This window comes from Sebastes umbrosus, chromosome 22, assembly GCF_015220745.1.
Source record: "Sebastes umbrosus isolate fSebUmb1 chromosome 22, fSebUmb1.pri, whole genome shotgun sequence".
Classification (NCBI taxonomy): domain Eukaryota; kingdom Metazoa; phylum Chordata; class Actinopteri; order Perciformes; family Sebastidae; genus Sebastes; species Sebastes umbrosus.
In genome coordinates, this window is record NC_051290.1 from 781871 (window position 1) to 795235 (window position 13365).

The 13365-nt window shown below is 35.5% G+C and overlaps 2 protein-coding genes across 2 annotated transcripts; both read left to right on the forward strand.

Moving 5' to 3' along the window:
• The first annotated feature begins 375 nt into the window (after window positions 1-375).
• LOC119481785 (lecithin retinol acyltransferase-like) lies at window positions 376-5695 on the forward strand. The gene is made up of 2 exons (XM_037759010.1): window positions 376-1164; window positions 5136-5695. Exons 1-2 carry the CDS (start codon window positions 487-489, stop codon window positions 5286-5288), a joined length of 831 nt encoding a protein of 276 aa, XP_037614938.1. The 5' UTR covers window positions 376-486; the 3' UTR covers window positions 5289-5695.
• A 1596-nt stretch (window positions 5696-7291) lies between these two features.
• LOC119481788 (lecithin retinol acyltransferase-like) lies at window positions 7292-13041 on the forward strand. Its single transcript, XM_037759021.1, has 5 exons — window positions 7292-7764; window positions 7910-8015; window positions 9290-9364; window positions 9944-10096; window positions 12589-13041. Exons 1-5 carry the CDS (start codon window positions 7577-7579, stop codon window positions 12742-12744), a joined length of 678 nt encoding a protein of 225 aa, XP_037614949.1. The 5' UTR covers window positions 7292-7576; the 3' UTR covers window positions 12745-13041.
• Window positions 13042-13365: the final 324 nt, after the last annotated feature.

A 13365-nucleotide genomic window follows, 5' to 3' on the forward strand; every position in this document is an offset into this window, starting at 1 on the left:
TCAATTCAATATGCTTTATTAACATGACTGTTAGGTGAACAATATTGCCAAAGCGTCAGTTCAATAATAAATATATATATTTTTTTAAAAAGAACAAAATAAAAACAAAAACATATATATATACACATATATACAATTTATTAAGCAAATTACAATATATAGATATTTAAAAAGAACATGCATGAAAATGGAAGAAAACAATAAAGAAATAATTACATCAATAACAATATATTGCAATATCAAATGATAAATGTAAAAAAAACAACAAAAAAACCCCCAAAAAAACATGAAGTCAGTCTCTCTCCTCCTCATCCAGTCCATCATGACGTCACGCGGTTCTCCTCCTCCTCCTTTTCCTCCCTGGAGGAGGAGAAGTCTTCAGAAGAGGAGAGAGGGAGAGGACCAGAAGACAGGAATCAGACGCGCAGACACATTCTGTCTCTCTCTGTAGTTGTTCTTCTTCTCTGGTGTTTTCTTTTCTTCATCATGTTGGACACGCTCACCTTCCTCCTGGAGAAGCTCTTCCTCCTCGCTCAGCTCCATCTGTCCAGCCTGCTGCCTCCAGGCGGCTCAGAGCGCGCAGAGAAGCCGCTCATCAGGCGCTCTGAGCGGGATGAAGCTCCTCCGCAGCCCGCTGGAGCCGGACCCGGAGCTGGAGCAGCTGGACCTGGAGCTGGATCTCCTCCTGTCCGGTTCCAGCGCGGAGACCTGCTGGAGGTCCCGCGGACGCTCTTCACCCACTTCGGCATCTACCTGGGCGAGGACCGGGTGGCTCACCTGATCCCGGACTTTCTCCCGCTGCTGCTGCCCGGAGACAGCCAGCAGGTCCAGCAGATGGTGACCAACACCCGGCTGCTGCTCGGGGTGCTCTCCAAGAGAGCCTCCATCCGGGTGGACTCCGTGGAGGACTTCGCGTACGGAGCCGGGATCCTGTTGAACTCCATGGACCGGACAGTGGACCGGACCATGGACCGGACCATGGACCTGGACCTGGACCAGGACCGGGTGGTGGACCGGAGCTGCAGCCCGCTGCCCGGAGAGGAGGTGGCCCGGCGTGCGGAGCTGCTGGTCGGTTCTGTGAACTACAGCCTGCTGTGGAACAACTGCGAGCACTTCGTCACCTTCTGCCGCTACGGAACCGCTCAGAGTCTGCAGACCGACCAGGTGAGAAACACGATGCACCAGCTTTTACGCGCTTTTACGCACGCGGTTGGAGGCGCATGCTTTGATGTAGCTTTTACGCGCAGAGGTTCATTCATGGTTTATTTCATAGGGACCAAAACAATGTACATAGACAACTGAAATACTGCTGCTGGTTTACAAAGCACTAAATGGTTTAGGGCCAAAATACATTTCTGATCTTCTGCTATGTTCTGAACCATCCAGACCTCTCAGGTCATCTGGATCAGGTCTGCTTAGTGTCCCCAGAGTCAGAACTAAACATGCAGAAGCAGCGTTCAGTTGTTATGCACCAAATATCTGGAACAAGCTCCCAGAAACCTGCAGGACCAACTCCAACTCTGAGCTCTTTATAATCAAAGCTTCAAACTTTCCTGTTTGCTGCTGCCTTTTATTAAACCAGATAATGATCTGATACTGAACTAGAGCTTTTACTCCCTAGTGTTTGATTCTATTTTAGCTTCTATCCTAGCTTTTATTTTTAGCTTGTTTTTATTTTCTAATCTTTAATGTTTTTATGTTTTTATAACTGTTTTAATTATGTCTTAATGTTCTTTTGCACTTTGGCGCAATGTTCTTGAATGTTTCTGTAAAGCACTTTGAATTGCCCTGTTGCTGAAATGTGCTCTACAAATAAAGCTGCCTTGCCTTAAAAACAGCTATCTGATGCCAGCATCATAGTGTGCTTATGGATAGGATGCTAATTTGCAACACCTTTTCCCAAAAGGACTTTTTGTGAAAATAAGAGATTAAAACAGGAATGGGTACAGGAAAATAAAGAAATGCTGACTTTGTTTTAGACATTTTTCTGTTTTTTTTTACTTTTTTTAGAAATTTTTCTGACTTTTTTTTTTTTTTTTACTTTTTTTAGACATTTTTCTGACTTTGTTTTTTGTTTTTTGTTTTTTTTTACTTTTTTTAGACATTTTTCTGACTTTGTTTTGTTTGACATTTTTCTGACTTTGTTTTAGACATTTTTCTGTTTTTTTTTTTTTTTTTACTTTTTTTAGAAATTTTTCTGACTTTTTTTTTTTTTTTTTACTTTTTTCTGACTTTTTTTGGACATTTTTCTGTCTTTGTTTTTTTTACTTTTTTAGACGTTTTTCTGACTTTTTTTTTTTTACATTTTTTGTACTTTTTTTGGACATTTTTCTGACTTTTTTTAGACGTTTTTTTTACTTTTTTTAGAAATTTTTCTGACTTTTATTTTTTTTTACCTTTTTGGCAATTTTTCTGATTCTTTTTTTGGGACATTTTTCTGACTTTTTTTCAGAACCACCACCAGTTGATTCTGAATTCAGGACTTTAAAGGTCCCATATTGTAAAAAATGCACTAAAACGGAGCGTTTCAGACAGAGGGTAAATACAGGTATATTCAGGCAGACAGTATGAGGAAAATAAAGTTTTTTTTTAACATTACAGCATGTAAACATGTTCTAGTAGAAACACAAAATAAGTATGAACCTGAAAATGAGCACGATATGGGACCTTTAACTTTGCATCTAAATCCTCTGCACATTTTCTAGTGAAGCTACACTTTCACGGGAATACATCTGCGCTTTTACGCGCCACACGAGCTCTGACAGAGAGTCCTGCTGCAGGAGGTCTCTGTGCAGCAGCCTCGTAAAATGCAGAAAGCTTGTTCTGTTCTGGTTTACGTTGTAATTTCAGGCTGCTGTTCAGATCCGGGAGGTGCTTTTATTTTCTGCACCAGGTCTTTAAAATGTGTTCAGTTTTTAGGGAGCATAGAAGAATGAAAATGAAAACATGGCTCACCAAAACATCAGATAATAAATACATTATGATAGTAGGCTAAATGATGACGTCTGAACTGGACCACAGGAAACCACAAGTTGGGACATAATTAACTTTAATAAAATAAAAAAAACAACAACACTCTAAAAGTCACCAGATGTTTCTCCAAGCAGATGTGATAAAGTAGTGCGGTTTTCAGATGAAGATTGAACATTTCAGGTGATAAAAGCTTAAAAACAAAGAGGCCAAACTCCTCCTCCCTCCTCCTCGCAGCTTTAAGGGGCCAGCGGTTCTGTTTTTTAAACGAGAGGAAAATCTGGGTCGCTCCTCGGAAAACTCCTGAGAACAAGAGCTGCATTCAGACCGGAGCCGCCTGCCAGAAACCAAACAGCAGCCGAGTCAGACTGATGATGATGATGATGATGGAGGAGGAGGGCTCCAGTTTGTGGCTCTCATCTATTAGCATACATTCGGGTCACAGAGGCAACCAGCAGTTTCTCTGACAGACCCTGAAATCTGCTCCGATGGTGTTTCCAGAATCCTCGAAGACTCTTCTAACCGGATTCTGTCGGATTCAAAACAGATTGGAACCTTCTGAGTCGCCACCATCTTGGTCTTCATTTGGAAACAGAGCAGCGTATTCTCTCTGACAACGGTTCCTGTGATATCTTTACCAAAGAGTTATTCCTCCTTTGTCGTTTGTTTTCCTACGAAAGTCCAGCAACACGTTGCGTGCACACGGTCTTTTCAAAATAAACTTCCGACTTCACCGGAAACTACTTGGTTAGGGTTAGGACAGAAAACCAGCTGTTTAGGAGAAAACATCACGGTTGGGCTTAAAATAAATACGTGAACAAAGTAAAACACGTACGGAAACAACTATGGAAAACACGTCACAAATAAAACACGGGTCTCCTGCTTAATAACACATTGACAGGAGAAGCAGAGCTAGACAGCAGAGCTAAAGCTCTAAAGGGGGGGTGAGGGGGCGTGGCGCGCTTCGCCGTCCTGCAGCAGCGAGAGTTTTCTCTGATCAAGTTTCACTTCCTATACTTGCTAACCTAAACATCTGACCTGCCTGCAGTCTGGCAGCCTTCATTAGAGAGAGGGGGACGGGGGGGACAGGGGGGACGACAGGAGCTCTCACCGGGACCTCGGGGGGGCCTCGAGGGGGCCTCGGGGCCTCGGGGACCTTGGGGGCCTCGGGGCCTCGGGGGACCCGACAGGAAAATGAACAACAGCTCAATTCGATTCCCGGTTCTTTTCCTAGTTATTAGTAAAGGTTTGATAGAAGTATCACATGGTCTTCATCAGCTGCTCATTTGTTAGTTTAAAGGTTAAACATCAAAGTTCCTTCTTGAACTACTTGTTAGTCAAAAGCTCCAGAAAAAGCTTGTAAGGGAACTTTGAGTTAGGATTGTTTTCATTCATCATTTGTCCTAATTTGTGCTGGATGAGATTGAGCCAACTGATATTCTTTGAGACAATTAAAATAAATACATAAATAAATACATACATTTAAAAACAAATATGAAATAAATGCAAAGATAAATAAATACATTTTAGAATAAAAATAAATACATAAATAAATAATAAATACAAAAATAAAAAAAACATTTTAAAATAAAATAAATACATACATTTAATAATAAATATAAGATAAATGAAAAATAAATGCAAAAATAAATAAATATTTTTTTAAAAAAAATACATACATTTAATAATAAATATAAGATAAATGCAAAAATAAATAAATACATTTTAAAATAAATATCAATAAATAAATACATACATTTAAAAAAAATAAAATAATAAATAAATACATACATTTTAAAATAAAAAGATATATATAAATAAATATATATTTAATAATAGATATAATATAAATAAAAAATAAATGCAAAACAATACAAATTAATAAATAAAAGGGAAAAATTAAACAGAAGAGTTAATAAATAAGGGAATTAACAATAAACAGAAAACAAAGACAATAACTAGGGCTGTTTGATTTCCATTCATAAATACATACATACGTTTGCATAAAGCAACATATTTGTCCTCTCCCATGTTGATAAGAGTATTAAATATTTGACAAATCTCCCTTTAAGGTTCATTTAGAACAGATCAAAAATGGGATTTACTCTTTTAGTTGATTGACAGCCCTACATATTTTATATTAATTTAATTTCCACTTCTTCCAGTTCTGTGAGTGGCTGAAGTCGCTGATCCGGGACCAGCGTAACGTCGTCCTGACGGCGCTGCTGGGACTTCTGTCCATGGCGTGTTTGGGGATCTCCTGCAGCACCGCCTTGCCTTCCCTCCTCATCCCCTTCACCCTGTGGATGGCCTGCTAGAAGCTGCAGGACGACACTCATTCACCGCCGGCCGGCTAACTGCGGGCTGAGTCGCCATGTTGGACGACTGACAAACAGGAAGTAGTTGACTGTCCTCCCACGTTTTATTGCTGATGACTCAATAGGGACTGCTGCACCATCCGGACGTGATTTCCTGTTTGATGAGAGTGAGCAGAAGAAGAAGAAGAAGAGGGTAGTTAACAGGCTGCTTCTCAACAGACGACCTTCAAACCGCTGAATGCTCCGACTTTAAACTTTGACCAAAGAGGCTCTTGTGTAAATATCTGTAGATATCCTTCTCGACCTGATTGTTTCCAACAGTCACAAACTTTTGTACAGAATTTATTTTTTAAGACGCTGTAACACTTTATACGTGTTTTCTATGTGAATAAAGGGAGTGGACTCAGCGCTTTCTGTGATTCTCGTTGATTGTTTTTGGTCAACAAACAGCTCATCATCAGCATCAGTACTTTACGTTACTACAATCTGGAGCTCCCAATTCACATTTTCTTTCTCTTCTTTAAACTTTACCTTTATTTTAACAAAATTATGATTTTTAATCAGCGTTTGACGTAAAAAAAAATACAAAATACTGAGAAAATCGTACCAATAATATCTGAAAAATCTGATTCAAACAGAATCTCAAATCACATTCAAATATAATAATAATAAAGCGGATAAAATCCATTTATTTGAGCCATGGAAAGCAACATAAAGCTGAAAAGATAAACACAGTTTAAATATATTGTAATTAATATATATTAAACTGCATTTACTTCAGAAAAATAGACATAAATACATTTCTTTTTTCTGCTCTTTGGTATATGAAGAGAATTCATAAATAAAGATATTAGCACTCTATAAAATACTTAATATAATGATGAAAGGATTCTTTAGCAGTAAACAGTAAATGTTATAATCATATACTGAAGGTTTCAGTCGTCCGGTGATCTGCAACCTTTAGCTCCATCTACTGGCACACTGTAGGAACTACAACAACATGTCATCTAGAGCTCGGACTATATGTCCCATGTGTACTTGCAGGAAACATGCACCTTTCCATTTTTCTTCCTTCATTGCAGAAAATCCTAAATCCAGATATGATAAAATATAAGAACAAAAAGAGGAATTTTATTGATAATGTTTTTCATTACACTTTTTATTTTATTTCATTTTAGATTTTTATATTTAATTTTATGAATTTTGTTTTATTACACTTTTTTATTGAATTACATTCTTATTTATTTTATTTCATTTTAGATTTAATATTATTAATTTTGTTTTATACACTTTATTTTATTAAATTCCTATTTATTTTATTTCATTTTAGATTTTTATATTTAATTTTGTTTTATTACACTTTTTATTTTATTACATTCTTATTTATTTTATTTCATTTTAGATTTTTAGATTTAATTTTATGGATTTTGTTTTATTACGCTTTTTATTTTATTACATTTTTATTTCTTTTATGTCATTTTGGATTTTATATTTAATTTGATTAATTTAGTTTTATTACACTTTTTATTTCATTTAGATTTTTTAGATTTTATTTTATTAATTTAGTTTTATTACATTTTGTATTTTAATACATTTTTATTTCATTAATTTTATTCAACACATTTTTTATTTTATTGCATTTTTATTGCATTAATTTTATTTTAATACATGTATTATTTTATTAAATTTTTATTTATTTTATTTCATTTTTGATTTGTTTGTATTTTATTTGATCAATTTTGTATTACCTCTTTATTTTATTTAAATACATTTTGTAATTTAATTTAATCTATAATTTCATTAATTTCATTTTAATACATTCTTTATTTTTATTTTGTTTTAATATATTACATTTTATTTTATTTTACCTTATATTTTTCTTATTTTTTATGATTATATATATATATATACTTTTTTATACTTTTTTTTGTTACATTGTATTTCGATGATTAATACAATCCAGGACTTTTACTTGTAACAGAGTATTTTTACATCATGGTATTACTACTTTTACTTCAGTAAACGATGTGCATACTGCCATCGTCTACCACACCTGTCCACCAGGTGTGTTGGAGACAATATTCATTTTGACATAATCCTTCTTTTTGGACTCATTGGTTGGCAGAATTTAAGAAATGCTGATCCTGGAGCAGCCTGGAGAAGCCCGGGCAGCGTTCACTAATCCCCTCTGAGCCCCTCCCACCCTGAGAGTGAACCCAACTATAAGGAGACGGCCTCGCTCTCCTTCTCCTTCTTCTTCTTCTCCTTCTTCTCCTCTTCCTGTCACCATGTTTCCTCTGCAGCTGCTCGCTCTGCTCTTCATCTCCACACCGAGACCCAGGCCAAGGGAGGAGGAGGAGGAGGAGGAAGAGGGACGGACAGACAGGAAGTACGAGCTGTCTCTGAGGAGGGGAGACCTGCTGGAGGTTCCCAGGACTCTGTTCACACACTTTGGGGTTTACCTGGGGGGAGACAGGTGAGAACACTTTGGGGTCTACCTTTACCTTCCTTTCTCCTATGTCACCTTTTTCTTTTCCTTTCCTGTCCTCTCTCCTATGTCACCTTTTTCTTTTCCTTTCCTGTCCTCTCTCCCATGTCACCTCTTTCCTTTCCCTCTGCAGAGTGGCTCACTTCATCCCAGACATCCTGCCCGTCGTCTCCAGTGACCAGTGCAGAATCAGACAGATGGTCACCAACAGCCGGCTCCTACTGGGAGTACTGGCCAAGGTACCAAAGCTCCCATCATCATCCACAGTTCTGGAGGCAGCACGGAGAGCAGAGAAAGACCTTTTAAACTTATTTAGTTGTGTCTTTAGGGACGTGAGGCTCGTCTTTTTCTTCTTATTGATGCGTAATAATCTTCTCTTAAAACACAAGTATGTCAACAGTGGTGGAGGAAGAACTCAGGTCCTTTACAAACGCAACATTAGAGTGGAAACATCGTCTCAGAAAGGAGGAAAGATGAAGATAGTCAAAAAGATTCCTCTGGGGTAAAAAACTGTTCATGGTTTCAGATAATTGTTTCACGGGGAAAAAAAATGAAAATATATAAATATAAATATAAATATAAATACAAATTTTAAAATTTAATTAAATTAAAATAGAAATAAAATAAAATAATAAAATTTAATTTAATTTAATTTAATTTAATAAAAATACAAACACAAAATTTAAATTAAAATTAAATATAGTAAAAATTTAAATTAAAATAAAAAAATAATACAAATTTAATTTAATTTAATTTAATAAAAATACATAACACAAAATACAAAATAAAAATAAAAAACATAAAAATAGAAATTAAGATAAAATAAAATATAATACAAAATAAGACTAAATTAAATCTAAATTTAGATTTAAACATAATAAAAATGAAAATAGAAATAAAATAAAATAATAAAAATTAAATTAAATTAAATCTAAATTTAAATTTAAACATGATACAAATTACAAAAAATAGAAATAAAATAAAATAATAAAAATAAGATTCAATTAAATTAAATTCAAACATAATAAAAATAAAAATACTTAACACAAAATACAAAATAAAATAAAAATAAAAACATAAAAAGAGAAATAAAGATACAAAATTTAACATAATCAAATAAGATTAAATTACATATAAATATAATAAAAATAAAAGTAAAAATAAAGATTAAATTGAAATAAAATGAAATACAATCAAATTAAAAATACAAATAAGATTAAATTGAATTACATTTATAAAGAAAATACAAAATAAAATAAAATAATAATAAAAATAGAAATATACTGGTAATATTTCCTGATCGTATCTCTTAAGAAAAGTACAATTTTTCCCTCAGAAATATGGAGCAAAAGTAAAAAGGTTGTAAAATAGAAATACTCAACAGGACCTCTAACTCAGTAACTAAGTAACTAACTAACTAAGTAACTAACTAAGTAACTAACCCCAGTCGGTTATGATGTGTGTTCTTTCTGCAGTATTTAAAGAGGATAACTGTGCTGTGTGTTGTCCTCAGTGTGGCAGTGTGAGGGTGGACTCGGTGGAGGACTTCGCCTACGGATCACAGATACTCGTCAACACTATGGACAAGGTGACTCTGGTGTTAGAGAGGGTAGTACTCGCTCCACTCGTTGGGTTTCACTTTCAGTTTCTGGCTGTAAACTCAGGAGAAAAGAGATCAAATCAAACCAGGAACTCATTCTGGAGAGAAACCCAGTCATAGTTTCTCTACTGCTACTTTTACTTCTAGTACACTTTGTACTATTTCTGTTTTAACTTGGGTAAAGGTAACAATACAATAATGTGGAAGTACTCCACTACAAGTACAAGATCTGCACTCTCACTCTTCCTGTACTTAAGTACTGACGTATTATCAGCCAGATGTAAAGTACTCATTATGTAGAATATTATATTATTACTTTTAGATACTTTGTGTACTTCTGGGTGGATTAGTACTGCATCATATCATGTTCAAATAAATGTAGTGAAGGGTAAAGTACAATATTTCCCCCTGGAGTAGAAGTATAAGTAGCAGAAAGTGTAAATACTCCAGAAAAGTACATCAACTTTGTACTTAAGGTGCAGTACTTGAGCAGTGCCAGTAGTAGTAGTAGTAGTAGTAGTAGTAGTAGTAGCAGTAATCCAGGTAACCGTCCTCCCCTCTGAGCAGGTGTGCAGCCGCCCGGCGCTGCAGGCGGAGGAGGTGGCGAGGAGGGCGGAGAAGCTGCAGGGTCACGTGACCTACAGCCTGCTGTGGTATAACTGCGAACACTACGTCATGTACTGTCGCTACGGCACCGTCGTGAGCTTCCAGACGTTTCAGGTACTTCATCACGTACACACAGGGTCCCTGTAGAAACACCTGGTTTATAGACGTTCATCATGTTACCTGATGTGTTGCTGGCATGGTGCATATTTCTAAATTAATTTGTATTATTACCAATTAGAAAACCTGGTGCGGAGTAGTACTCCAGAAATAATGAGCACACAGTACTCGAAATCCGGCTGAAAAGATCTAACTTTATTTAAAGACTGTGGTTACAAAAAATATAAACCTGATTAACCTCATTTATTCTAGTTAGCTGAACTTTTGACCTATAAATCATCTATGAGAAGTACTACCACCTAGTATGGGAAGTACTACCCCCTAGTATGGGAAGTACTACCACCTAGTATGGGAAGTACTACCCCCTAGTATGGGAAGTACTACCCCCTAGTATGGGAAGTACTACCACCTAATGTGGGAAGTACTACCCCCTTGTATGGGAAGTACTACCACCTAGTATGGGAAGTACTACCACCTAGTATGGGAAGTACTACCCCCTAGTATGGGAAGTACTACCACCTAATGTGGGAAGTACTACCCCCTTGTATGGGAAGTACTACCACCTAGTATGGGAAGTACTACCCCCTAGTATGGGAAGTACTACCACCTAGTATGGGAATTACAACCCCCTAATGTGGGAAGTACTACCACCTAGTATGGGAATTACAACCCCCTATTATGGGAAGTACTACCCCCTAGAAAGGGAAGTACTACCCCCTAGTATATGTAGAATAATGTAGCTTTTGTATATAATTATTGTATTTATGTTTCTTTAACCTGCTCTGTATCGCTAAGTCAGATTCCTGTGTACATTCTGATCTGAATCAGGGTCAGATCTTTAAAGGACTGTCTTATACTGTATATACTCTACTGTATACTGTACTGTATATACTCTACTGTATATACTGTACTGTATATACTCTACTGTATACTGTACTGTATATACTCTACTGTATATACTGTACTGCATATTGTATATACTCTACTGTATATACTGTACTGTATATACTCTACTGTATATACTGTACTGTATATACTCTACTGTATACTGTACTGTATATACTGTACTGTATATATTGTACTGCATATTGTATATACTGTACTGTATATACTGTACTGTATATACTCTACTGTATACTGTACTGTATATACTGTACTGCATATTGTATATACTCTACTGTATATACTGTACTGTATATACTGTACTGTATATTGTATATACTCTACTGTATATACTGTACTGTATTCTCTTCCTGCCTCCTGTTGCACATGTTCTGGTTTCCAGCAGCACAAACTGACCTTTAGCTGTGATTTGTTCACTTCCTGCTGCAGATTAATGCTGATCACAGATCACATTAATCGGGTTTAGCCTCCTGTTGCAGCAACAGTCAGGTTCAGTGAAAGCTCTGTTGTTCCTGTGGTTCTGCTCTCGGCTGCAGACGCTCGTCTCACCGCAGCTTCTGATTGCACGTGTGATTAAAAGCGAGACAGACTGTAACTGCGGAAGAAACACGACTCTGTGGTTTTAGGCTGATGAGGAGGATGAGGAGGAGGATGAGGAGGAGGAGGAGGAGGAAGAGGAGGAGGAAAACTGAGGAGATAAGAAGGGCAAAATCTCACAGCTGACTTTAACAAGAAAAGTGACAAATAACTTGTTTAAAAACCTAAAACCTGAGTCCAGGTAGTAAATGCAGTACCTGTGAGGGTTTCTGGACAATATCTGTCATTGTTTTGTGTCGTTAATTGATTTACAATAATAAACATATACATACATTTTGCATAAAGCAGCATATTTGTCCTCTCCCATTTTGATAAGAGTATTAATATAATAAATAAATATTTTAGCACTCTCATCCCAACTGTTTGGCCCACCATTACTGGTATTTATCATTGTATTTATTATTATTACTTATTTTATTATTATTACTTATTTATTTATTTATGCATTTATTTATGCATGCAGAGAGAGAGATTTATGTATTTTTTATTTTATTTTTCATTTGATTTAATTTGAACATTTTATTATATATTATATCATATTTTTTATATATATATTTTTATACTTTTTATTTTTTTAATTTTTTGTGTGTAGAAATACTCTGTTACAAGTAAAAGTCCTGCATTCAAAAAGTATGAAACTATAAGCATAACAATATTTACTTTAAAGTAGCAAAAGTAAAAGCACTCATTCTGCAGAATAATCTATATTATATTATTGTATTAAAATGATTGATGTTGATCACTTTAATGTTGCAGCTGGTAAAGGTGGAGCTCATTTTATTGACTTTATATACTGCTGCTAGTTTAATCTGTAATAATAATACATGTATTATCATAGTGACAATAAGACGGTGTAAGTGCTCCATCTACTGGCTGCTTATTGATCATGTTCACTTCTTGTTGTTATGGAGATGAGTTGAACTGGTTGATCATTCTGGAAGATGTAGTTTGTGTTGACACTGACCTCTCTTCTTCTTCTTCTTCATCAGTTCTGTAAGACAGCGAGGAAGCTGTTGCTGAGTCGGCGTGTTGCCAAGGCGACGGCGGTGCTGGGTGTGTGTGTGCTCCTCTACCTCGGGGATGTGACCTCCTGCTCTGCTGGACTGGCCATCCTGCTGCCCTTCCTCATCTGGATGGCTGCATGAACACATCAAACTGAGAGTGAATCATCAACATCAGGATGTGTCTTCATGTCTACACATGAGAAGAATCTGTAAAAGTGACACAAGTCTAATGAGTATTGTATTTTTGAGTTTTTGCTGCTATAATCATACATTTACTGTAATACTGTTTCTCTGTAACGCTGTTTTAATCTTCAAAAAGAAGCATTTAATAGCTTTTTATTAAATAAATCAAATCATAAAAAATGTGGAAATGTCTTGAAATATAAAATCTAAAATAAAATAAAAAATGTAAAATAGAAAAAAAAGTTAAATAAATAAAACAGCAAATCTAAAATCGATAAAATAAAAAATATTAAATGAAAAAAGAAAAATTAAACGTAAAAATAATAATTATAACATTAAAAATATATAATAAAATATATTCTATGCATATAAAATAAAATATAAAAATTCAATTCAATGGAAAAATAAAATAAAATACACCCCCCCCCCTTCTTGCTCTTATATGTTACCATATTTGTATAAATGATTTTCTTCAATGAAGGCAAAAAATGAAATAATAAAAATGGAAAAGGGGAAACTCTGGTGAGATGTTTAAGGTTCGGCATTGATCTCGAATAGTGAAGGCAAAGAGTAAAGAAG